Genomic DNA, 26,281 nt, shown 5'->3' with positions numbered 1-26,281 from the left:
CTTGTTGTGGTTTCCAGGTTTATCTGCAGCGGCAAATGTTCTCATACTTTTTTCACATTCTCCTGGTTATTTCCCTAGGATAAGATCTAGAATGCAATTGCTAAAGAAATGCCTCAATCAGCATCCCTCAACCCAGGAACAGAAGACAGGGAACCCAGATAGCCCTGAGAGACAAGGCAGCAACTTTGCGAAAGTCTGGCAGGGTGTGGGAGAATCCTTAGGAGCCCAGAGCAGGCCACAGATGTGCGCCACCACCCTCGGGTACAAAGGAGACCATCCCCGGCCTCCTTCCCACTCCACATCTAGAATCCCATCTGCAGGGGCCTCTGTGTTCTTGTTCCCTGCCTCTCACTGAGGAGCCTGTCAGAGGTAGGGCCATTGGGAGCCCAGGGCTGTGACTGATCAAGTCAGCCTTGGCAGTGGCAGTTAGAAGGCAGGTGGAACAGCTCTGCCATCAAGTCTGTGGGTCTTTCCAAGGGCTCTGGAAGCATCACCAACGTGACCTCCAGAGAAACCACTTCTGCTCCTGTGTACACTCAACCAGAGGTACAGTTCTGGGCCCCGAGACGATTCTGTACCCCTGAGTACAGCTGGCCAGGTGTGATGGCCCAGGTAGCCCCTGCACTCAGGCAGCTCATGCAGGAGGATCATGAAATGGAGGCCAACCTAGACTGTGTAGCAAGATCCAGTCTCAAAAAAGCCAAGGTCCAGAGAGGAGGCATAAATGTAGAGATGCCTCCCTGATCATGCACAAGGGTGTGGCTTCCATCCCTAGAACCCCATGAATGGAGAATTTTGCTCAGTTTGATAGGAAAAATTATAATGGTTTTTGGTAAGAGCCTGGCAAAAATATAAATGGAGTATATATTCATTAATGATACTTATATCATTAAATTTCTATGTCTGTATTCTGAACATAGATTGTATAGTATATTCTATATAAAACATTTTATAAAAGAAATATCAACTATAGTTTTCAGGACCGGAGAGGTGGCTCAGTGGTTTAGCACACTGGCTGCTCTTCAAGAGGACCCAGGCTTGAGTCCAACACACATATGATGGCTCACAACTAATCACCTGTAATACCAGTTCCAGGGGACTCAGCAGGCATGGAAGTGATGCACAAACCTATATATGGACAAAACCTTTATACACATAAAGTGCAGATAAGTAAAATGCAGTTTTCGTTTTAGATTTGAGGCATGTATGAGGTAGTAGGGAGAAGGCAGGTCCTACATTCCAATCCTGCCCACTAACAACAGTGGGCATCAGTGAAGGGTGCAAGGCCAAAGTTCCATTTTCTCATCTAGGACAGGGGGGTCCTCACCTTGCAGAGAGGCGCAGCTTAAATGCAGGGATGCATTCCCAGCACTCAGCAGAGTGGCAGTGGGAAGTTCTCTCTGAAAATGGTTGCTGCTAGCATTTCCATTTTTCTTTTCTCGAGACAGGGTTTCTCTGTGTAGCCTTGGCTGTCCTGGACTTGCTTTGTAGACCAGGTTGGCCTCAACCTCACAGAGATCCGCCTGCCTCTGCCCCCAGAGTGCTGGGATTACAGCTGTGCACCACCGTACCCAGCTTCATTTCCACATTTTTTTTTCCTGCTAGGGCATTAATTTTTTTTTCTGCCACTGTGCAATCTTTATGTAGAAGAAAGAAAATATGTCTCTGTCACTTACAAACAAACACTTTTACAGTTTGTCAATTGCTTTAAGTTTTAAAGATTTTATTTACATACTGTGTATGCCTACTTGTTATGTGTACAATGTGTGTGCAGTGCCCAAGGAATCCAGAAGAGGGCATCATATCCTCTAGAACTAGAGTTAATAGGAGATGGTGATCCATCCATGTAAATTCTGGGTATCTAACCCAAATCCTCAGAAGGTGCCTCTAACGGCTGAGCTATTGCTCCGGCCCCTTGAAAATGACTTTAAATGGTTTTTGTTGCTTTGTGTTTAGAGACGTTTTTCCTTCCCTGAGATATCTGCTCCTTCATCTTGCTGCTTTCCTGTGGCTTTATACTTTTATGTAATAATACAGTAATTATTGTACTGTATGGTGGGAGACAGAAACCTATGTTGGCTACTTTTCTTGTTATGGTGGCCAAATACCTGATGAGCAGCAACTTACAGGAGGGCTTGTTTGGGTTCAGAGTTAAAGGGGACACAGCCCACCATGGAGGGGAAGATGTGGTGGAAGGCGGGACCGTGACGCCAGGAGCATGCGACTACCGTGCGTCAGCTGCTCACAGCTTGGAGGGACAGGAGGTAGAGAGAGGAAAGGAAGTGTCTAAGCCTGCCCTTCACCACACTCTTCCGCCAGCTAGGCTCCACCTCCTAAAGGTTTTGCAACCTCCCAAAATAATGCCATCAGCTGGGCACCAAGTGTTCAAACAGGAGTTTATGGGCACATCCTCATGTAAACCACCAGAGGGCCTCATATCCTCTACCTGGGGGGAGGGGGTGACTCCTCCTTTCAGCAGCTCAGCCCTTGTTCTGTCCTGGCCAGTCTGATGCTCCATGCCTCTCTCTGGCTGTCCCTGCTGTGGAGAGACAGGCGGGCAGGTAGCGGGTAGGAGAGCAGCGGAGGTACCTGGGACTGAGTCCTGGGGTCACAGCAGAGCCTGACTCCAGAGAGCCTGACTCCAGGGAAGGTTTGGGCTTCTTTTTCCAGGCCTCTTGGTAAGAAGTCTCACCGTCATCCACGAACTGAAGCCGTGTCATGCTTTCTAGGTCTCAGTAAGGCTCACTTGGTGTTGCTGTCTTCTCCTCTTTGTCTCACTGATTCTTCCCATCCCATTGGCCCCAGAAGCTCTTTTGCACCCTGGCTGCCTGGTTGCTAGGTGACCATCCTTTACTACCCATCTCAATAGGAGACGGTCACTCTGTCCATGAGCAGATGCTGGGGCCTGGGGTGCTGCTAGTGCCCTGTCTGTGGTGTGCAGCGTGGCAGATAACATGGGGGGGGGGCTGGTACTCATGCCATCCCACTCTATAGGCCAGTGCTGGGTGAAGGTACCCCACTTCCTGATCCACCTGCTGGAAAGGTGTTTCTACACGCCATTAGCAGCCTCCAAACACAGTTTCCTTGCCGTGCTTGCTGGGCACTACTGTGAGAGGGATGAGGTGGGAAGAGAGTTAGGGTCTGTGCTGGCAGTGGGTAGGTAGGCTGAGGACCCAAAGGGCAGTTTATCACTCACTACCATTGCTTTGTTCTGCTCTCACACCAGAGGAGCCAGGGTCCTATACCCGGAGCCCGAGGAGGCGAGTCTGAGGGCTGCTTTTCAGGTCGATGTCTTTCTAGGAGAGCAGACCCAACAAAGTGGGCTGGCATGGGGTAGGAGTGTACCCACGCCCTCGGCCAGCCCAAGGTGGAGTCAAAGCAAGATCAGCTTGTTCCCAACTGCTGGGGATAAGCAATAGCTGCTGTCTTATCTGGTCTTAGCTGCTTCGTTATAGGATTGGAAGGTTCTGGAAGCTGGACCTCCATGGTGGAAAGGCTACATCTGGAAGGACTTTGAGTCTTGTGGTCCTGAGGCAGAACAAAGCTGGAGAGGGGCAGGCCTGAGCTACTCCATGACACTCACCCCTTGATAAATGACACTAAGACATCCAGAAGGTGGAGCCCTGCCACAGTCATTTATCAAAGGCCTCTCTCCCTCCCTCCCTTAATGTAGCCTACACTGCCAGAACTCACAATCCTCCTGCCTCAGCCTCTTAAGAGCTATGGTTACAGGTGTAGAGCACCCACCATTGGCTTTCTGAACAACAAATTTCAGAGTTAGTTTCAGAGGAGGTAGTCAGACCATGACGCATCCCAAGATTGCCCCTCCTGCCACCCTCTACCCACCTCCTTTTCTGCAAGACATGATCTGCATGAGGCACCGAGGTCCCCAGGGAAGAGGTGAATTAGAATCCTGTTAGAGAGGCTGTGGATGACCCCTGGAGGCCTGCAGGTCCTGGACCCCCCATGCACCCCCCAAGACCCCAGGCTTGTGTGGAAAGGAAACTATGGGGACTTATGGGACAAGGAACAGGCTTGCAGCTCCAGCGGGAGACTCAATGTGTCAGCCTGGGCTGTCTGGGCTATCCTGCTCTATGTTGTTTTCTTGGTTTCAAAGGCTATCTGGGTTGTCCTGCTGCACTTTGTTCTTCTGGCTTCAATTTGCATAGACTGCTTACAAAGTCATTGGCCTTTCCTTTAGTGACCCCCGTATGGAGTGAGTTCTGCATTCCCAGGACCAGGAGATGGTCAGGTTGGTTCAGATTGGGTCCTGAGCCCCTGGCCTGCCCTGTCCTAAGGCTGGAATTCTCTGATTGGCAAAGGCTGGGAAAAGCTACCCCTAAAGCCAGTGCATGGAAGTCCTTACGTCCAAGAAGAAGGGAGACATATCCCCCAAGGGGACTCACACTCACAGAAAGAAGGGCGGTGGAGGGGGCCACGGACAGCAATGCCTCGAGTAGATACATGATTCATAAGGGCTTTTACTCGCAGAAGCAGGGCAGCGCTATCACTGTTTTATGGCTAAGAAAACTGGGTCAGAGATTTAAAAGTGGCACTAAATTGCCCAGAGAATAAATGGCAGAGCTAAATCTCAAATCAGCCACCCTTCCCTAGATGGAATCATTCTTACTAGACTTCTTTAATTATGCCTGCCTGAAATGGAGCTTGTAGAAACCAGACGCCAAAGCAGCTGTCTGCTGGGACCTGGAGATAGTTTCAACCAGCAAATCCTCCCTGAGCCATAACTGCTGCTGCTCCTTGGTCTGAGCCTGCAGTTGCTGTACCCGTATGAGCCAGTCCACAGGCCCATAAGGCAGAGCCAGCTGCCAGGCACTTCGGGGAACAATCACCCCCCACCCAAGGAATAAAGCTCTTCATTTTTATGCCTTTAATAAATACTAGCATATGAATCCTTTTAAATGCAAACAAAAGAAGAAAATAGAATTGCCCCACATTCTCATCCCCTAAGGTTACCTAACAATATCCTGTTGGTGTCTCTTCTGGTCTCTCTTCCCTTATAGGAAATGGATTTTTACAAGGCTTTGGCATTAAACGGAGCTTTGAAACACACCCCTGGGGGTGTGATCATCAGCACCAGTGGCCTGTGCCAGCAAGCACTCCTGCAACTTCACAGTGAGGGCTGGTGGGGTCTCGGGGTCCAGTGCTTCCTCTGCAGGGAGCTAGCCCCCTCTTTTTTTGAGTCAGGATCTCATTCAGTATCTCAGGGTGGCCTTGAACTCCAGTGAATCTCCTGCCTCAGCTTTCCAAGTGCTCCATAGAGGTGAGCCACCATACCAGTGGGCTCTAAGCTTTCACTGTGTGAACTGAGCTCTGGTAGATCCTGAAAACATGGGTGTGAGTTTCTTGATTGAATCTAGAGTTCTAGAATCTAGGGGCTAGAATTCTAGGTTTAGAAATTAAAAAAAAAGATTATTGTATTTTATTGATTTATTCTTTGCGTGTGTGTGTGTGTGTGTGTGTGTGTGTGTGTGTGTGTGTATACACGCTTGTGCGTACGTATGCCTACTTGCCTGTGAGTGGAGGTCAGAAGACAGCTTTCTGGAGTCAGTTCTCTTCCTCCACCTGTGGGTCGGTCCTGCGAACCAAGCTCAGGCTTGGTGGAGGTGCCTTCACCCCCTGAACCATCTAGCTGGCTGTAGGCTTTTTTCTTTTCTGTGCTAGGGGTAGAGCCTACGACCGCGTGCATGCTAGGCCAGTGCCTACCACTGACTGAGACACCAGCCTTGGCCTGTATTTCTTTGAAGACTTGAGGCTGATCCTTAGGAAATTCGTTTAGTTGTGCTGATGCCCTCTCCTTGCCCTTACGTTCTATACGGGCCTCTCTTGGCTTTCGGGCATTTCCATATTAACGCTTGGTTGAATTGCTGACTGGCAGGTGCACGAAGGGGACCATTTTCAGGGACTTGACATTAACTGGAAGGGACATTTAAAGTGATCTTTTAAGGTCTCTGGCTCTGATGCCTATTTTAATTCCAGGCCTTGAACAGGGAGGTCAGTCCATTAATATTTCAGCTAATGCCAAATGTCTGCCCTGGGGAGAGGGACAGAATAAGGTCCAGCAGCCGTAATACATCGAGGGAGGGACTTGTGCAAAGCTCAGATGAAGCAGAGGAGAGACCTACAGCATGATATATTTAGAAAGCAAACACTAGCACCGTGGTGAGGTTAAAAGACAGAAATAGAAAGGGGCGGAGGAGCAAGCCCTTTGAGGAGAGCAGAGTTCACAGACCGCATGCTGGCTGGAGCCCACAGGATCTCCCAGAAGTGGCCATGTGGAGTCCCATCTCCTGCTCCAGGGAGCCCCCAGCTGGTCCATCACATACCAAGGGCAGAACTCACTCAGCAGGCACTGGTGGGTATCTGTTCTTAAAACTGTGTTGAAGCCAGGTGGTGGTGGCACAGACCTTTAATCCCAGCGCTGGAGGCAGAGGCAGGTGGATCTCTGAGTTTGAGGCCAGCCTAGTCTACAGAGTGAGTTCCAGGACAGCCAGGGCTACACAGAAGATTCCCAAGGACAAGAGTATCTATCAACAGGGAAGGTTGAGAACAAGTCTGCTCATTTGGCCCCAGGATAAGGATGGTAAATTGGAGGGCACTCAGAGAATATGTAAATAGCCCACCCCTGGAAGAACACTTAACAGCTGGCTCTCACCAGATAAAAGAGAAACTGCTCTAAGCCGAAAAGCATCCCAATTGGGATAAAGAAAATAGAAGAAAGAAAGAGGTAGCAGATGAGAAAGGCTTTTTAAAAGGAGGCCAGGAAAGTAATTCCAGAAGGTAATTCATTGCAGCCAGTTACCCGCCTGAAGGTTGGGCTTCCGTTGAGTTTGGCGTTAGAAGCACAGGTGGCTGGGACCTCATCCTGGTGGTGACTGTCACACTTGTCCCTGCGGCCGCTGCTCTTTCCTGAGATGCACCATGTGAGTCCAGGAGGTTGCTAGGGAGGCAAAGGCAAGGCATTCACCACTTTTCCTGTTGCTATAGCAAAATGCCTGACAACAGACTTAAGAAAGCAAGGACCTATGGTGACCCACACTTTGAGGGCACAGCCCATCAAGGTGGGGAGGGCATGGCGGCAGGACGATCAACAGTTAGTCAGGAAGCAGCGAGGGAGGAATGCTTCAGTTCAGTTACCTCTCTCCTTTTAATTCAGTCCAGGATTCCTCCAGCCCCTGGGATAGTTTGACCAAGTTTAGGATGGGACTTCCCTCTTCATTTAACCTGATCTAGGCCTCCCCACCCCAACACCACATACCCAGAGGTTTATTTCCATGGTGATTATAAATTCTATCAGGTTGGCATCCAAGATTAACTGCCCTAGGCTGTTTGTATGTTATGACGTCCTCTCGGGAACAGTGTCCCACCATGGAGGGTGGGTATGGGGTACATAGATTCCAGCCCATTCCCCGAGCTGAGGACTTTCAGAATTATGGCTCCTGCCTGCACATCCGAAGCAGCCCCTCCTGTGAGTGAGCCCCAGTTTTACACCGTGGCTGTGGTCAGAGGTAGGGATGCAATGGGCAGGGAAATGACAGTGTGGGTCCTAAGCTGAGCCTGGGTGTCCAAGGAGATGACTCTGAAGTGTCTTAACTCCACAGAACCCAGGGCTCCACAGAGCTGACGTTTTACTCTCAGAGGCCATGTTTCCCACTCCTGGGGTCCCCGTGTGAGAAGCAGGTCTGTGGGGTTGGTATATCAGTTAGTCTCGGATTTAGCGAAGAGTTAGTTTCAAACTAAAGCCACCAGGTGGCGCTATAACTTTACAGCCTTGTTCCCCAAGCAGTTCCAGAAGCTGCCAGGAGCCTCTGTGCCATTAGGGACTGTGCAGGGAGCGCCTGATTGTTCTGGGCCCATGTTCTGATTGTGTCTTATGTCTTAGATCTTTACTGACCCCCTACTCTGTGGATAACTTCTTGGTCTCAGGCTTCTCCTCCTCCTCCTTCTTCTCCTTCTCCTCCTTCTCCTCCTTCTTTCTCCTTCTTCTTTTCCTCATCCTCCTTTTTTTTTTTTTTTTTGGCTGTCCTGGACTCACTTTGTAGACCAGGCTGGCCTGGAACTCACAGAGATCCACCTGCCTCTACCTCTGGGAGTGCTGGGATTACAGGAGCGCGCCACCGTGCCCGCCTGGTCATAGGCTTCTTGGAAACAGCCCTTTGACTCCTGGACAGTCCTACTAATCAGCTGTGGCTGCATCTGGGTGCCTTGGGTACTCAACCTTGGGTATTTCAACCTCAGGCAGGCTTTTGGAGTTTGGCCACAGCCAGAGGGCCTGCAGCAGGGACTGTAGCCACCTGAAGCCAGAGAGACAGTCCACCAGCCTGGGGCAGCTGCAGTTCACAGGCATGACCCTAGAGGGCGGCCACACGCTGTGTCTGCAGCTCCGCCCCTGGCTACCCTTCACAATTACTTGGTTTTTACTTGACTGGTTCTTGGCAGTGTTAGTGATGGAAGGAGAGCCGCGTGCTCCTAGGCAAGTGTCTGCACCATCTCCAGCCCGCCCTTCCCTGATTCCTTCACGCTTTGCCATAGGCATCCCCTTTAGCGCTTTACAAGTCCAAATGGCATGCCAGTCATTCAGGCCTGCCGGAACCTCTGCTACCTCAGGGAGGTCTCATCCTACCACGGGGCTCAGCAAAGCCACTAGCTCTCCACGCCCATTCGTGAGGTCCCAGCTTTGGTCTTCTCCCCTGCAACGATGAACACCACAGCCGAAAGCAGCCTGGGGCGGAGATGCTGATTAGGTTTAGACCTGTCCACCACAGTCCATCCTTGAGGGACGTTCGGGCAGGAAGCATGGAGGAAGCTGCCTACTGGCTTGCTGTCGGTGGCTCGCTCATCCTGCTTTCTTACACAGCCCAGGACCACCAGCCCAGGGCTGGCACTGCTCCCAGAAGGTCAACCCTTGATCAAGAAAGTAGCCCGCTGCCGTGACCACAGGACAAGCTGATGGCGGCAGGTCTTCAGTTCACGGTCTCCCCTCACACATGGCCCTTAATTTGTGTCACGTTGACAGAGACCACCCAGCACGCCGCCGAGTCAACTTCTCAACCACAGTCCTATTCAGCCCTGTCATGCCATCGAACACCTCTCAGGCCTGATTCCCTCAGTAAAGCCTGTGCTTTTCCTATTGTCTTCCGGTGTCTGGTGTTCACAGAGACCTCGGCCAGTGATAACTAGCCGAGTGATAACTAAACTAGCTTCCCTTGCATTGCTTCAGATCATGCAACTTTTGTCTGGAGGGATGGGTAGTTACATTTCTCAGTTCCTCTACTTCCACAACATTCAAGCTGGCTGGTGCCCACAATGCCCCCTCCTCCCACCACCTCACAAGCCAGGCTACTGGGAGTTCTTTAGCTTCTTAAAGAGTCCTCCCCGAATTCAGAGGCAGCACACTCCCTGATCCCCATAGCCTCCTGTACCAGCCGTTAGCAAGGCTGTCCGCATGTTTATCTTAGATTTTTCCCTCCGGATTACAGGCCTGAGGGCTGTCTTCTAGTCCTTCTAGCTCCCTGTCTTCTTCAGTGTCTGATTCTTCCTCGGGTCCTCGGGAAGCGCTCCTTGGATCTAATTTGTACTCCCTCTCTGATATGCTTTGCCATGTGTGCAGAACAGCAGCCAACACCTCCAGCTCACCCCCACCCCTGCCTTTCATGCCAAATTGGAGGCTAGCGCAGAGGACAGTATCCATGTGTCCTCTTCCCACTGTCCTTCTTCCCTTAGGCAGGACAGTCATCCTGGGCAGATGGCTTAGCTTCAGCTGCCTGTCTTGACACAGCACAGCCATTCCACTACCACAGACTGCCCAGGTTCCCGTCTCAGCCATGCTGCTGTCAGGACTACGATAGATTTTCTAGTCCGTTATCTGTTTTGGGGGCAGACCATCATCAAAGAGCCATATAACCCCAGGCAACACAGAGGTAGACCTTCATCCTGGGGACTCCCTTGGGACTTGCCCCAGCTTCCTGTGTGCTGGGATTAAAGGCATGCATGGCTACACCCAGCCCCCTTTTACCTCTTGAGGTAGAGTCTCTGAATCCAGAGCTCACTGACATGGCTAGGCCATGGGTGCTTCCTGTGAGCGGGTCCCCAGGAGCCACCATGGAGCCCCATGACCCTTCACCTAGCATCAGCAGCACCAGCAGTCAGAAACCTACCTGTTTCTGCTCCTCAGCTCTGGGATTACAGATATTCATCATCAAACCTGGCCTCTAAGAATTATTTTTATAAATATGTATGTGTGCTACATATGTGCAGAACCCACAGAGGCCAGAAGAGGGCGGTGGATTTTTTTTTTTTCTGGGACTTGATTTCCAGGCAGTTGTTAGCCATCTGATGTGGGTGCTGGGAACTGAACTGCTGTTCTCTGGAAGAGCAGCCAATGCTTTTAATTTCTAAGCCATCCCTTCAGCCTCACACCTGTCTTTTTCTGTGGGTGCTGGAAATTCAAACATAGGTCCTTGTGCTTGAGTGGCGAGCTTCCTGCCTCCCCTCTGCTTCCTGAGCCACATTAACAAGCCGCTGCTCCCAGCTCCTGTTACTACTGAGACCCTCCCTGCTGTGCCCCCCCAAATGTGAGTCAAAGCAAATCTCCCTTTAAGCTTCTTCTGATCAAGCTTTTGGTCACAGCAATGAGAAAAACTAACCAATACGTTATTGTAATATGTTCCCTTCAGTCTTGTTTTGTTTTGCTTGGTGGATTTTATCTTTTGTTTTACATGTGTGAGTGTTTTGCCTGCACTTATGGTCTATGCACCATGTACATGCAGTACCCGTGATGACGAAGAGGGTATTGGCAGCCTCTGGAATTGGAGTTGTAGATGGTTGTGAGCGGCTCTGTGGTCTTGGAAAGGAATCAGTGCTCTTGAACACCAAGCCACCTTTCCAGCCCCTAAACTTGTAATATTATTATTTTTATTACCATAAGGGAAAACATGAACGGCTAGCTCCCTGTGTCCTTGTGGGCTGGCTTCATTCTCCTGCCTGGCTCCTTCCTATCCTTCCCCGAGACTGCCAATTGTCTGGCATCCCGTCCCCATGGGAAAGCTACTCTTCTTTTACACTCATAAAGACTGCTCCATAAGGGTCACCCCCTCCATAGCTGATGAAGCCTGTCAGTTAACTCTCCGTCTATCCTTAGACTACGTCTTCCCAGACCTGACTGAGAAGGCGGCTTCCATGGAAGACCCCGGCCAGGCTTCAGACCTGCCGAACCTCCCCTCCATCCTGCCCAAGATGGATCTTGCTGAGCCTCCCTGGCATATGCCTCTGGAGGAGGAGGAAGAAGAGGAGGAGGAAGAAGAAGAGGAGGAGGAAGAGGAAAAGGAAGAAGAGGAGAGGGAGAAGGAAGAAGCAGAAGAGGAGGAAGAGTTGCTTCCTGTGAGCGGGTCCCCAGGAGCCACCGTGGAGCCCCATGACCCTTCACCTAGCATCAGCAGCACCAGCAGTCAGAGTCCCGGGGCCACCAGACACAGGCAGGAGGATTCTGGGGACCAGGCCACATCAGGCATGGAAGTGGAGAGCAGTGTGAAACCCACCATGTCAGTGCCCTCTGTCACCCCAAGTACAGTGGCCCTGGGGGTTCAGAACTATAGCCAGGAGCCTGGGGGCACTGAGTGGCCAGCTGGGGGGCTGGGGGCACAGTCTGAGGTCCCCCAGGGGGCTGGTGAGGAGCCCACGGTGGGAGTGGCTGACTTGGATGGCCAGCAGGGGCCACTGCTACCCTCCTTACTCCCACAAACAGTGCCTCCAAGTGGGACTCAGGTCCCCAGTGAGGGGCCCCTTCACCCCAGAACCCCAGACTCTTTCCCACCTGGACCCCAAGACACAGAGTCAACCCCTTCCTCTGCCACCTGGGGACAAGAAGGTCTCAGTGAGCAGCCCCTGGAGGGTCAGGCAGCCGAAGCACACTCACTAATGCCCTGGGACTCCACTCAGGTAAGACGGAGGTGCAGCAGCCATCTGTACAAGAACACCCATTGTCCCCTGGCTCCTCGGTGTCAGCAGCAGTGGGGTGTGGTGGGGTGCTGACACGCCTTTCTCACCCCAATAGTCAGCACCCGTGTGTCCGAGTCATCGATCACACACACAGGCTGCAGGAGGAGGGGAAGGAGTGTTCACTCCCCAGGAGCACACAGGGCCAAAGCAAAGCCTCTGTGACACCCTGTTCAGGCTCACGCATTCGGGGTGGGGACCCTGGCATGGCATCTCAGGAGGATGGGGCTGCCCTCAGCTCCTCAGACCTCTGGCTTGCACCTCCCCTGGCTCTGCAGAGGCCTCTCCTGAGACCTCCGTGCCCTCCTTTCTGTGCACAGGTGATCTGCAAGGATTGGAGCAACCTGGCTGGGAAGAGCTACATCATCCTGAATATGACGGAGAACGTAGACTGTGTGAGTGCTGAGCTGGCCTGTGTGGAAGGGCCAGATGGGCAGAGGGAGGTGCCACAGCAGGGTCCTTACTGAAGAGAGGCTGGCTCAGCCCAGGGCTGAACTAGCAACCGACCACTTAGAGAAAACCAAAAAGAGGCCTTTCCAACTTAAAAATTCTAGGGGCTCTTTTTCTCTTTGCTTCCTGTAGTGTATTTTTGTTTGCTTGCTTCTGTTTTTGTTTTCTTTTTAGCCCAGGCTGACCTCAAACATATTATGTAGACAAGGATGATTCTGAACTCCTGATCCTCCTGCCTCCACCTCTCCAGAACCGGATTAGGGACCTGGTTTTATTCAGTATTAGGGATCAGACTTATACACGCTAGGCAAGTACTTTACCAACTGCAAACCCAGTCCTCCCTCTTGTCTCAGTTTAAAGAAATTCTTTTGTTCCTGAGTGCTGCATGCTTTACTCACTGATGAGATTTGAGACCTATTCTTTTTGTCTTTAGGGTTTTGTTGAGACAGGATCTTGCTATATTGGCTAGGATAGCTTAGAATTTCTGGGTTCAATCAAACCTCCCACACTCACCTTCCAAGTGCTGGGAGTACAGTCAAATTACTCAACAATATCATTTTTTTAAAGAGTTGTTTTTATGAGGAGTGTAGTGACACTCCCAGTGTAGTGAAATCCCAGCACTGTGGCAGCTGAGACAGGGGAATCAGGTTCAAAGTCTGGTTAGGCTATATAGTAAGATGCTCTCTCAAAAAGAATGCTTCTTCTGACCCTAGTTGCTTTTTTATTTGGTCTTAAGCTTTTTCATAAGCAGCATCTTGGTATTTGTTCATAACAGTCTAGGGAGGCAGCAAAGGGCTGATCGAAAGCTTCTCTCTCTCTCTCTCTGCGTGTGTGTGTGTGTGTGTGTGTGTGTGTGTATGAAAGCCTTGTATATGGGCCACGGGTCACTGCCTGCCATGTCTAAGCCTCCTGATAGGATCTGGAACCTCCAGATGATTGAGATGGTGTCCTAGCCTTATTCTGATGTTGTGATAAAACATTCTGACAAAAAGCAGCTTGAAGAAGAAAGGTCATTTGGGTTAGACTTCCAGGTCACCCTCTGTCACTGGGGGAACCCATGAATGAAGGAACACTGCCCGCTGGCCTGCCCTCAGGCTCATGCTTAGCCAGCTTTTTTATATAGCTCAGGACTGCCTGCCTGGGGAAAGGTGCAGCCCACATGGCTGGGCCCTCCTGCATCAATTAATAAGACAAACTCTCACAGGCATGTCTGCAGACCAGCCTGATCTGGGCAATTCCTCAAGCCAGGCTCCTCCTTGCTGGTGGCCTGGCTTGGGCTTTTTCCATCTGGAAGTGCCTAATGTCAATGGCATTAGGTCCTTCCTCCTGGGGTGACTAGACCGTCCCACTAGAAGTATGGAAAGCTATTGCCAGTGTTCTGGGAGTCAAGGCAGAGGTTAGGTGTCTCCACAGAATAGATGTGCTTGCATGAACACCAGTGTTCATTAACTCTGGGGTGCAGGGTAGATACCCCCCACACACAGTTGTGTTAGACATCTTCATGGTGTTTTGTTCTTGAAAACACCAGCTCCCAGGGCTAGGGTGTGGTTCTGTGGTGCTGCACAGCACACAGAAGACCCTGGCTTCAGCCCCAGCATCGGGGGTTAGTTAGAAAGCAAAAGCAAAACGGAAAAGGGGAGAGGCAGAGAGATAGTTTGCCATTGGTTTGTTCATTACCAAGCACTGTGGGCAAACTTCATCTCTCTCATCCAGTCGTCCATTATTTCCTTTCTGACCTACGTTTGAAAAGAACGGGGACAATGTGTGTCAAAAGTGGTGGGCACTCAGAGACCTTGTCTTCAGAAAAAGATAGGGAGGAATGTGCCTGCTGCCCCTCAGAGACAGTTTTAGAAGATGCAGTTTTAGAATTTTTCCCTTGAGATCTGGAAGAGTGGTGCAGGCTAACCAGCTTCTCCTATTTTCTACTTAAGACATAATGGGGCAGGTCAGGAGTCAGCAGAGATCAGCAAGCACTGATGCAGAATGGTAAAGTAGTGAATGCCAAGCTGATCTTGCTCTTCTAGAAGCCAAGAGAATCTTCCCTCTAGAGATGAAGGATCCAGTCCTGTGCCTGATACAAGAAGGACTGGAGAGTTCTGGCCCTTGCTTTAGCACCGAGGGCTGGGTTCCCAGCGGGGCTGACCCAGAGGAATAGCTGCCATCCCAGAATCTGCGATTGAATCCGTAATGTTAGGTAGCCCACATCTCAGATGGGGAAACTGAGACTCAGAATATTGCTGAAGGTCAGCGCTAAGAACCTGGTGCTTTCAGTTGCAAAGCCGGGGTGTCCCATCCCTAGCTAACTCTCAGTAAAGGGTGGCATTCCTGTGGCAGGGCAAATGAGACAGGCTTCCAGCCCCAGCCCTCTCATGTCAGTGACAACACTGACTATCGGACCCTGGGACTTGCCTGTTGTGGGACAGAACTGCTGACCAGGAAGCTAGAGAGTGTCTAGACCTGGGCTGCACCTGGCATTTGCTATGGTAACAAGGCCAGCATGGAAGTCAGCCTGGTGGACTTCAGCTTGGCATGACCACCAAAGGACAGGTCATTATCCTAGGCAGCAACCCAATAAGAGTAGCATTTCTGCCTCAGGCGTCACAAGGAAAGCATTGGGCCTGTACCCATGGTGGCCTGTTGAAGGGTCGATGACTTCTGACAGTCCCAGCTCTCACAACACCCCGGAGAGCTGGGCATACGGAAGAGAGGGTCTAGCTGGGACTCTTGGAAGCTAGAGAATCAGGGTACAGGTTCTTTGTATACAAGAGGGAGAAGCTGCTGGAGAAAAGCCAAGGACCAAAGGAGGGCTTTTACAAACATCAGGCATGAGCCTGGTGGCGGCAGCCTGGCCCCTAGACCTGCCCCACGGAGTTCCTGTGGAGGGCTGGGCTCCTTTTCATGTTACTTTCTGAAATTATATTTGACGTGATCCCCTGAACAGTAAGGAAGAGAGTCTGAGGGCACAGAAGTCACTTCACCCCACCCAACCCCTCTTCACCTCCTTGGCCAGTTCCCAGGGTACTCAGAGCCTTCTCTATTGGTTTTTCAAGTCCCTGTTGTATGAGCATCCTGTCGCTCTCTCACGGGGCAGAGACGGACACAAAGTGGAAGGGCCAGCACGGGAGTCCACTGCTTCTCAGCCTCCTGCTCTCTGGTGGCTGTGGGGACATAGTGCTCTGTCATCCCCAGCACTGTACACTTGCCATGGGCGCCATGGGCCATGCCTTCAGAGGCCTGGACACTGCAGACCCCAGTCAAGGGTTTGTTATTGTCGGTGGACAGGTCCATGCCCCCTCTGCCTGAGTGGCTCTGAGGCAGGCCCACACCATTAGCATGGTACCTGCAGACAGAAGTCAACCAAGAAGCTCTGTCTGCCTGTGACCTGCTCTCAAGTGGTTCCAGAGCTAGTCAGGCTAACCAGAGGGCCATGTGGGCCTTTGGGAGCTGGGGTGAGGACGGATGGGGCCAGGCCACCACCCATCCTGAGCTTGGCTCTCTGGAACCCCTAGGAAGTGTTTCGGCGGCACCGGGGACTGCAGCTCCTGTCCCTGGTGGAGGAGGTGCTGCCGCGCCACCGCAGCGGCCACCGTGGAGACTGGCACATTTCCTTGAGCAAGCCTAGTGAGAAAGAACAGCACCTGCTGATGACGCTTGTGGGCGAGCAGGGTGAGCAGGAGGTGGGGGAGGTGTCCCACCACAGGCCCCTAATAGGAGCGCAGGAAAAAAATGGACAGGCTGGAAAGCTGGGAGCCCCAGACAGGAGCGTGCTAGCACAGGGCTCTGGGTGGGGTGATGCCTGGGTTCCGGGCATGAGGAGGCAGGTATAGGCATCTCACACTACGAGAGGGGAACCCGTGGGCTGCCTTCTAACATCACACCTGTCATATGCTGTCCCAATGGATCAACTGAATGGGAGGCAGGTCAGCAGGGGACATACATGGGGCTCTGTGATTAGAATCAGAGGTGCAGGCTGCCCTGGGAGAGGGGTTGGTTGTGTGGAGACACCTTAGGGGTGATGACAGTATTTCTCCTCCAGGGGTGATCCCTACTCAAGACGTCCTTTCCATGCTCAGTGGAATCCGCAGGAGTCTGGAGGAGGTAAGTGTGCAGGGACTTGACCAGGTGGCCACTGCAGCATCCTCTCCCATTCTTGACTCTCAAAAATGCTGGAAGAAATCACAGCTTGCTCCAAGACAGGGGTGTGTCTCAGGGCCCCTGGCATCCCCTGACACAAAGCGTGTATAGGCAACCAACCGGGCAAAAGGACTGCAGACTCCCAGGCTGTGGTGGGAGAATGGCCATGGAAAGGGGACTAAGTAGGATGGTGTCTGAAGAATCATGAAGAACCTGGTGGAGGGGAAACAAGACAGGTCCTGCCCCTACCAATGCCCCTCCAGGATAACCTGAGGTGTGGGGGATGTCAGGAACTGGGAACAGCCCTCCATTGTTAGAGGTGGCCTGCCTGACCAAGTGTGGTCTTCTGGCCCCCACTGGGCTACAAAAGACATACATAAGCTGGACTTCCAGATATCCAAAGACTCCGGATGATCCTTCTCCCTGCCCCACCTGCTCTCTGTCACCCACGACTTGTTCAGTCTTCCCTTTGGAGGGACTCTGCATTGTTTGACAGCACGCAGGGTATCACACAGCAAAGGAGCTGTGTGTTCCTGGGCTGTTTACAAGGGCCTGACCACACTGGATTCTCCCTTTGTCCCCTCTTCCACTCCATGAGGTTGTAAGGGTTAAATGAGGTGAGAGCACAGAGGTCAGGGGCCTTGCCTGAGATTGCCCAGGTAGGAAGGCCCTGATGGAAAGCTGCTGGCTTCCTGGGTGACTCCCAAAGGTCTCTTCATCCTTGAAAATCTGGGCCCAGGTACACAGATGGACGTTGGAAATCTGCGAGTGTTTCACATAGTGCAGGGAAGCTGGCCTCTACTCCAGAGTACCTGAAGCTAGTTTGTAGAGAGCTTTCCACCGGGAGAGAGGCCCAGCTCAGCCCAGAGTGAGGCACGTGCCACTGTGATCTTACCATTGGGAAATGGAAGAACCTGGGTGTCTCAGTTGTGGGCTGCAGTTGGCATCCCCAGTGATGCCAGGCTGCCTGACCTATCAGGGATGGCCAGAATGACATTGCCAACCCCCAAGGAGGAAGCTATGCTTCAGGGTTCTGACTTTGTGTAGTGAGCTTGAGAATCACCCTTGTTGCTTTGTGTCATTATTGGGGATAGGTGTGGGGCCCCATTTATTTGGGCTGTGACTGTCAGCATGGAGAACGATCCGAGTGCTGGGCAGGGCCAGAGCAGGTGCATTCCGAGTTGGGTTTGGGCAGAAAGCACAGTGAGGATGTGAGGGGGCTGAGAATGTGGCCCCTGGGAGAGGCTTGGAGCTGTTCTTAGATAAACCTATAGGGACAGAAGAGTAAGCCCTCAGCACAGGCCTGGGTCCTTCAGGGCTTCCAACTCACCCGTCAGGTTAGTAGCTGTCTCAGGACTTTCCTGAGGCCTGGTTCCCCTCCCCCAAACCCCAGATTGGCATCCAGAACTACTCCACCACCAGCAGCTGCCAGGCACGGGCCACCCAGGTGCGCAGTGACTACGGGACGCTCTTTGTGGTGCTGGTGATCATCGGTGTCATCTGCTTCATCATCATCGTGCTTGGCCTACTCTACAATTGCTGGCAGCGTCGGCTGCCCAAGCTAAAACACGTGGTGAGTAGGCCAGGTAGGGCTTGGGTAAGGGCAGAGTGTGGCCAGTATCAGCGGCCTCACCTGGTCACCTGTACAAACTCAGTTGTGCAGTGCCAGGCTGGGGCCTGCGTCTACCTGTCTCTGAGCCTGGTATTGTGTCTACGAAGAGGTGGGAAGTGAGGGGCGTAAGTCTCACCAGTGGGTCCCTCCTCTTCTCCAGCTCCTGCTACCCCCAGTGCAGGGCTTGAGAGCAGCTGCACATCTTGAGTCACACAGGGTCCAGGAGCATAGGGCTCTCGCAACTGGCGAGAAAGAAACCGGGCAGGCCCTGGTCAAGTGTTCTGAGTTTCGGGGGTGGGGGGCGCTCACATCACACAGTATGGGCTGTTGAGAGGGATCAGGTACACCAGGGAGGTCACAGGGTTTACAGTGCAGAGGATTCAGGCTTGTGCGGCAGGCACTTGTCTACTGGGCTCCCAGGAACACCGGGGGGCTTGGCGTGGTCAGCCCCCGCGCGCGCCCCAGCGCTCTCTCCCGCTGCCGCAGTCCCACGGCGAGGAGCTGCGCTTTGTGGAGAACGGCTGCCACGACAACCCCACGCTGGACGTGGCCAGCGACAGCCAGTCGGAGATGCAGGAGAAGCAGCCTAGCCTGAACGGCGGTGGAACCATCAACGGCCCGCACAGCTGGAGCGCGCTCATGGGCAGCAAGCGCGACCCTGAGGACTCGGACGTGTTCGAGGAGGACACGCACCTGTGAGCACCGGGCCGCGCGGAACTGCCCGACGCCGCGGCCCCGCGCCCCTCCCGGCCCTCCACGCGGGGCCACTACGCTTCCCCACCGCAGCAGGCGACCGCGGCGCAGCTCCCACCCCGCCCCGCCCGGCCCCGAGCGCTGCCCGAGGGCTGCGCGCTCCCCGCGCCCGGACTCCATTAAAGCCGCCAAGACGCGCGGGCCGCTCCGCCTACTCGCCTGTTTCTTGAATCACTCTGGGGAGGGAGGGGACGGGGCGGGGCCTGGATGAGTAGGTGGGCCGCGGGAGGGCTTCGGCTGGGTGGGCGTGGTTAGGGCGTGTGGGCGGAGTCCAGGGAGTGAACTGTCTTCTGGGTGGGATCCGGCCTGCGCCTGAAGTATGTAGGGTTACGGTCCTGATGGGCGAGGCCTCGGCCTGGTGGGCGGGACGTGAACCGGGAAGGTATCCGGATGGATGGATGAGCATTGTTAAGGTTCAGTGTGCCAGGCCTGGGGGTGGTGCTGTCCTCAGGGCCGAACCCGGGCGAGGTGGGCGGGGCCTTACCGGACCGCCCTTCGGGTGAGGCTCTTAGTGGGAGTGGGGCCTTGGTTGTGAGCTGGTCTCTGGGCGAATGGGCGGAACCTGGCGGGGTTGAGTTGCCCTCTAGCCGTGTGGGCGGGGTCCTGGCTAGAGGGCCCCAGGGCTTAAGGGAGCGCGGTTAAGGCTAATGGGTGGGACCAGCGGTCTTCTGGATGGGGGGGCAGGGTACGGGTCGGGCAGTCCTCCGGGCGCCAGGCGCCGCTGCGGAGCCAGCCACTGCTGGGCCGTGCCGCGAGGGGCGGGGCAGTGAGTGTTTACATCCGGCCGGGCCCCGACGACTCCCGAGATCGCTCGGCCGGGGGTCCAGCCTCCTTCGCCATGGACACCAGCGACCTGTTTGCCAGCTGCAGGAAGGGGGACGTAAGCCGTGTGCGGTGAGGACCTGCAGTGCAGGAAGCGGGCCGGCGTCCGCAGGGCTTGCGGGTGTGCGGGACGGGCGCCGTGGGGCTCCCGAAGCCGGCCGAGCCCGGAGAGATCGGGCTCCAGGTCCCTTAGCTGACCCGGCGCAGGGAAACGACTCCCCTTGGCGGAGGTTTCCGGAGACGCAGGTGCTCCTGATGCAGCCCGTAAGAGCCCTGCGCCGAGATCTGGTCTTCGTGTGCAGGCAGGGGGAGAACGGGTCCTGGCCTTCACTTTTCTTTGATAGACTTCTTTCTCCCATGGCCCTTCCTTCCAAATCCTCTGGTCCTCATCAGAGGAAACCAGCATGTAGCGCTCTCTCAAACTCCTCTTAGGCCTGTCCCCAACACCAAATGCTACCTCGGAGTTAATCATCGCTCCTTCAGCTTGACTGCAACTCTGAGAGCCCAGGTCCTGCCTTGATAGCTTGCTTGGGCTGTCCCAGTGATGGTTTCCTGGTTCAAGACCTCTTCTCTTCAACATCTTATTAATTGTTCTTTCCACTTCTTCCATAGATCTGTCCCTGTTTCCTGCTCTCCAAACGCAGAGTGCCTGCATCAGCTTCCCCCTGGCTTATCTGTTTTCAGCTCCCCAGGCTGAATGAAGTATGGGCTGGACCCGTCACCTTCTCTCTCCCAAATATTACAGACCATATTCTCAGTTTTCTGAACCTGGGGCTTTTTCCCTGCAGCTGTCACCTAACTTACAGTTGCTGACCCTTTCAGGCCTGTGCATTCCTAGGCCCTGCCCTTCTCAGAGAGATGTGGCCTTCTTCCCCTTCCTGGTCCCCTCCCCCAGATCAGAAGCAGTTCTCACCCAGGCTCTGCACTTCCTGCGCAGGTACCTGCTGGAGCAACGAGACGTGGAGGTGAACGTGCGGGATAAGTGGGACAGCACCCCTTTGTGAGTGTGAGTGGCGGGGCAGCTGGGTGGGCAAGGTGGGCCTGCCCTACTGACAGCTGCTCCCCTTCCCCAGGTACTATGCCTGCCTCTGTGGGCATGAGGAGTTGGTGCGCTTCCTGTTGGCTAACGGTGAGAGAGGGTCGGGTCTGACTGTATGTAAGCTCTGAGGCCTTGCTGCACATTTGCGTGCACCTTCGATTTCTTTTTAATTCCCCAGAGTCAACAAATGGTACTATCAACCCTCTGTCCACTTCTTCCTGCCACCCTTGACAGTCCTGGGCTGACACCCCAGGCCAGTTCTGGGGCTGTCTCTCGACTATCCCGCCATCGGTCTGCTAAACTGCCTCTCTGTCCCACCTAGAGTCTGACCTGCACACTGCAGGCGGGAGGATCTTTCCACAGCAAAGCTGGTGGGAGTTTGGGAGAGTTTGGGATAGAAGCGGTTGGACATGGTGGTTCACACCTGTAGTAATTCAGTTACTGGGAGAGAGGAAAGTTGAGTCAGGGTGTTTATCTCAAGTTCAAGGCTAGTCAAGGCTACGTTGTGAGACCTGCTCTTTCCTCCTCCGTTGGGTCTCCCACCTGCTGGCTGCCCATCAGCCGTTGGTCCCTTAGTGCCCCACTAGACAGCCATCTCCTACCTCAGGGTCTTTTCAGTGACAGTGCCTCCTGCGTAGACTGGAGTTCCTGTTCAGATCTGTGCACTTCTCACTCACTCAAGTCCCTGTACTTAGCCACTGCACCGGCCTTCACAGCCACCACCATCGTCACCCTTGGTTCTGTTTTATAATCATGGTGGCTGTCAAATAATAAGGTGCCCATGTGCCCCACTTGTGTAGGTTCGGTTGGGGCAGGGATCAAGATGGCTGTGTACAGGGCCAGCCATCCAGTCTGCTCTTAGCTGCTTTGAGTCTGATAGGTACTCATAAAAATGCCTACATCTAAGTGTGTGGATTGTGTGCCCTTGGTTTTCACAAGGCCCCAAGGGTTACCTGGTCCACCTTGGGGAGGAAGGTCCTCTAGGACTTCTGGGATCTACATGTGGGAGCTGGGAAGGAGGAGAGGCTTGGGATCTCCCCAGACTAAGCGTCTTCTTGACTCTGACTGGTAATCGTCACTTTGTAGGAGCCCGCTGTGAGGCCAACACCTTCGATGGAGAACGGTGTCTCTACGGGGCGCTAAGCGACCCCATTCGCCGGGCACTTCGTGACTACAAACAGGTCACTGCATCCTGCAGGAGGCGGGATTATTATGATGATTTCCTGCAGCGGTGAGCTGGGGGCAGAGCTTGCAGCATTGGTGGGGTTGCTGTGCCCTCTCAGTGGCTCAGGTGGGCGGGTGTGCTCAGTGGTCTCAATGCACCAGTGTTTGCCTGGGTGGTGCAGCCCTTCCTGGCTTTCTCCAGGCTCCTGGAACAGGGCATCCACAGCGACGTGGTCTTCGTGGTACATGGAAAGCCGTTCCGGGCCCATCGCTGCATCCTTGGTGCTCGCAGCACCTACTTCGCCAACATGCTGGATACCAAGTGGAAGGGCAAGAGCGTCGTGGTTCTCAGGCACCCCCTGGTGCGTCCGTCTGCTTTGGCAGAGAGTGCTGACTTCTGGGAGAAGAGTTAGCTCATGCTGCGTGGTGGCCTCTGACCTTTTCTTTCTGTTCTGCCCACAGATTAACCCAGTGGCCTTTGGGGCTCTACTGCAGTACCTGTACACAGGTGACTGACTCCCCGGCTGGGACAGCACACCTAGGGTGGCCCAGAGATGATGTGCCTCCTCTAAGCCAGTCACCGTTGGGGAGGAGGGGTGTGCCCAGCACACAAGCACAGTGCACTAACTTATGTGCTTGGGGAGAACAGGTTCCATCCACAAATTGAGCAAGTCTTAGGTCCTTCTGGATGAAGAAACCAGGGTATTGAGTAGGAATCACTCTCAGGTCCTGACCTGGCACTCCCCCTGCCCCCCATCCAGGCCGCCTGGACATTGGTGTGGAGCATGTAAGTGACTGTGAGCGCCTGGCCAAGCAGTGCCAGCTGTGGGACCTGCTGGATGACCTAGAGGCTAAATGCGAGAAGGTGTCTGAATTCGGTGCGTACAGGGTCTCAGTTCAAGGCCTTGGGTTACATCCCACAGCACTGGTCCAGCTGTCTAAATCCCCGCTGTGCTCTTCCCCCAGTGGCTTCCAAGCCTGGCACGTGTGTGAAGGTGTTGACTATTGAGCCCCCTCCAGCAGATCCTCGGTTGCGGGAGGATATGGCACTGCTGGCTAGCTGTGCCCTGCCACCTGAGCTGCGGGTACTAAAGGGCATTGCCAGTCTGGTGGGCAGGAAGGTTGTCTAGGGATGGGGTTGTGAAGGAGAGGCTCCACAGAGCTGGGTTCCCCTCCTAGGCCAACCTAGGAAGCTGCGTCCCTTTCATGGACAGCTCTGCTCAGAAGGGTGCCTTTCCTGTGCCAGGGTGACCTAGGAGAGCTGCCCTTCCCATGTCCCGATGGCTTCAGCAGCTGCCCTGATGTCTGCTTCCAAGTGGCCGGCTCCAGCTTCCTCTGCCACAAGGTGCCTGTCCCACGCCTGTCGCTCCTGCTCAAGTCCTGAGCTAGCTCCCCGGGGGCAGATTTCAGCCTTGGTGCTTTCTGAACTTGCCTCCCACAGGCTTTCTTCTGCGGCCGCAGCGACTACTTCCGAGCCCTGCTGGATGACCACTTTGAAGAGAGCGAGGAGCCTGCCGGCCCCGGGGACCTCCCGGTTGTCACCCTGCATGACATCTCCCCAGACATCTTCACTCACGTGCTGTACTATGTGTACAGTGACCATACAGAGGTGCGCACCCAGTCGGAGGGCGGTGGCGAACGGAACCCTGTCTTGCCACAGTTCTTGGGATGCTGGGCTCTTGGGTCATTCCCGCCCTTAGCTGTCCTGGGTGGCGTAGATGGCGCCAAGGTTTCCCGCTGTTGGGGAGTGTGCATGGCACTGCAGCAGGCAGTATACAGGAGAGAAGTGCTTTCCATTGAGTCCGAGGGGCCAGGTGCCTTGCTGAGCACCAGATGTCCCTCTGTCTGGCTTCCCCAGGGCATTCCCACAGGCCTTTCCTCAGAAGGCAACGTTTTAGGCATGGTGGGCCATGTGGTATATTCAGGGCTGTTCAGCTGGGCTTGCTATGCTCCAGGAAAGGTCCGTGCGGAAATGGTGGGCCTGACCCTCAGGCTGTGGCTCTCCCATCCTACCCTGGCTGTGTCCTCTACAACTAAGACTGGAACCACAGGAGTGTGTGTACCTATACCACTTCCTGTTGACCCCAGTCTTGGCCCCCCAGCTCCCACCAACCTGTCCCCTCTGAATTATGTTCTGCCATCAGCCTCCCTTCTGTCCACTCCCTCACTTCCTCTCTCATGGCCTGCCACTCACTCTGTGGTTGAGTCTGTCATCCTGAGTCACAAGCTCCCTCCTGAAGAAGCCTTGTACCCCAGGAACACTCTTAATAGCTCAGAGTGGGGGTTGGCCTCCGAACATGGTCTGACAGTAGCTAAACCTCTTGTGAGCTGTGCCATCTTGGGTAAGTTACATACCTGCGCTGTGTGTAAGTGTGCCCCGCCCCCAGAAGATGGAGGAAAAATGTGTTTCCCTGAGTCTTGGCCATGTGCCCAAATGACCTCAGGTCAATTGGATGGCAAGGTGACAGCCTGAAGTGTGGTGTCATAGTCCCTCTTCTTTTCCCTCTGCTCAGTCCCTGGGTCACCGAAGGTCTGGGCCACTGAAGGTCTGGCCGAAGCTAGACCCTTGGTCTTTCTCAGCCAAGGCCTCACTGTCCTCTGCTTAAATCTGTGCGGTCTCTCACAGTCGAAGGAGCCATGCCCCAGCTTGTGGACGGAAAATGGAAACCTTCCATTTTTCCACAGTCTTTGGAAACTTTTCACTTTTCCAATAGTCTTTGAAGGCAGGCATGAGTATCAGTCTCTACAGATGAGGGAACTGAGGCACAGAGAGGTGAAGGGACTTGCCCGGGACCCCACAACCGGGTGTGGAGAGCTTGGGTCTATGACTAGGCCCACGCTGGAAGACCTCTAGCCCCAAGCACTGGCCTGCGGTGAGGCATGGGACCCCTGCTCTATGCTCAGGGACTTAGGGCAGGCTCCACAGCTGGGAGTCATTTGTGTTCCCACTGAGACTTCTACCCTGGGCCCTGGAAGCCCTTGGTGATCACGGGCGTCCCGTTGTTCTTTTTTGTACACAGCTGCCCCCTGAATTGGCGTATGATGTGCTAAGTGTGGCAGACATGTACCTTCTACCTGGCCTGAAACGGCTGTGTGGCCGCACCCTGGCCCAGCTGCTGGAGGAGGACAGTGTGGTGGGTGTTTGGCGCATAGCCAAGCTCTTCCGCCTGGCCCGACTGGAGGACCAGTGCACTGAGTATATGGCCAAGGTCATCGAGAAGGTGGGCAGGGCTGCCGAGAGGGGAGGCTGTGGGGGCCAGGATCCGTGCCCTGCCGGGCTGCAGCCTGTCCTGAGCCTGCTATTTCGCAGCTGGTAGAGCGGGAGGACTTTGTGGAGGCCGTGCGGGAAGAGGCAGCAGCTGTAGCCGCCCGGCAGGAGACAGACTCCATTCCGCTTGTTGATGACATCCGCTTCCATGTGGCCAGCACAGTCCAGACCTACAGTGCCATTGAAGAGGCGCAGCAGCGGCTGCGGGCGCTTGAGGACCTGCTTGTGTCCATTGGCTTGGACTGCTGAGCCCTTGCTGCCTGGTGGCCATGGGGCCAGGGCTTCCATGGTGATGAGCATGCCGTGTGTGCATGCAGCAACTGTTGGCTCTTACACGCTTGGTGGCAATACAGTGGGCAGAGGGGACCCATTGGGTTCCTGCAATGAGCCTCCTCCTCCAGTGCACAAGAAAGCCCCGAGACTTGGGGCCGGCACCACTCAGGGAAAGCTGGGGTACGGTAGGCTTGGAACTTAGTCCCCTCTCCTGCAGCACCTCACCTGCTCCTTCCTGGCTTTCACCCAGCCCTGGCTTTGGCTGTTTCCATGTACAGGGCTGGACAGGAAGTGGGGGAGTGTGTGTGGCAATAAAGCTTGAATTCACTGTGGGGGCCTCAGTCTGTGTTGGGGTGCAGCTTGGCAGGGCAGGGGAGTGGAGCTGGTGAGGAGGGGAAGCTGGGGACTGTGGGTCGGAGGTTTAGGCATTCATAGTAGGACAGTATATGGAGGTGGCCCAGTGGCTGGGAGAACAGGCTCTCTGAGCCAATAAGCCTATACCCCTGCTAACTACAGCAGGTTTGGTTCCGTGGCCTAACTACAGAGACAGAGACGTTAGAGGAATGTGGTACTCCCTAGATGCTCTCAGGACTATGGACTGCAAACCTCACCCCCATAGACCCTTGCCTTGGCCCCAGTCCTGGACAGCCATCAATCTGTGCTCGCTACCTGTAATGTCCCTGCCCTTGTCATTTTCCAGAACTTTCTAGACTATTTTCCTTACCCTCCCCAGTGTGTTTTCATTTGTTTGGCT

General features: G+C 54.1%; 2 protein-coding genes across 10 annotated transcripts in view; both read left to right on the top strand.

Moving 5' to 3' along the window:
* The window catches only part of Podxl2 (podocalyxin like 2), a 30,580-nt gene extending 11,467 nt beyond the window's left edge, over positions 1–19,113 (top strand). Inside the window, exons 3-8 of the mRNA XM_021646868.2 lie at positions 11,159–11,955; positions 12,333–12,407; positions 15,972–16,128; positions 16,499–16,560; positions 17,990–18,169; positions 18,695–19,113. Coding sequence (XP_021502543.1) covers positions 11,159–11,955; positions 12,333–12,407; positions 15,972–16,128; positions 16,499–16,560; positions 17,990–18,169; positions 18,695–18,907 — 1,484 coding nt within the window. The 3' untranslated portion in view covers positions 18,908–19,113. The remainder of the gene's footprint in view (positions 1–11,158; positions 11,956–12,332; positions 12,408–15,971; positions 16,129–16,498; positions 16,561–17,989; positions 18,170–18,694) is intronic.
* A 146-nt stretch (positions 19,114–19,259) lies between these two features.
* On the top strand, positions 19,260–25,857 carry Abtb1 (ankyrin repeat and BTB domain containing 1). 9 transcript variants are annotated; one of them, XM_060383725.1, is made up of 13 exons: positions 19,723–19,855; positions 20,396–20,485; positions 20,721–20,783; positions 20,857–20,912; positions 21,909–22,053; positions 22,189–22,348; positions 22,449–22,494; positions 22,748–22,864; positions 22,953–23,071; positions 23,233–23,331; positions 23,428–23,595; positions 25,007–25,207; positions 25,297–25,857. In XM_060383725.1, exons 2-13 carry the CDS (start codon positions 20,481–20,483, stop codon positions 25,501–25,503), a joined length of 1,386 nt encoding a protein of 461 aa, XP_060239708.1. In that variant the 5' UTR covers positions 19,723–19,855; positions 20,396–20,480; the 3' UTR covers positions 25,504–25,857. The 9 variants fall into 9 exon arrangements, with proteins under 9 accessions (XP_060239709.1, XP_060239711.1, XP_060239707.1 ...); XM_060383726.1 differs by lacking the exons at positions 19,723–19,855; positions 20,396–20,485 and adding an exon at positions 19,260–19,278; XM_060383728.1 differs by lacking the exons at positions 19,723–19,855; positions 20,396–20,485 and adding an exon at positions 19,356–19,374.
* The last annotated feature ends 424 nt before the right edge of the window (positions 25,858–26,281 follow it).

This window comes from Meriones unguiculatus, chromosome 5 (assembly GCF_030254825.1).
Source record: "Meriones unguiculatus strain TT.TT164.6M chromosome 5, Bangor_MerUng_6.1, whole genome shotgun sequence".
NCBI lineage: Eukaryota > Metazoa > Chordata > Mammalia > Rodentia > Muridae > Meriones > Meriones unguiculatus.
The sequence above is the reverse complement of the archived record's forward strand: the minus strand, read 5'-3'. Positions and strand labels throughout refer to the sequence as shown.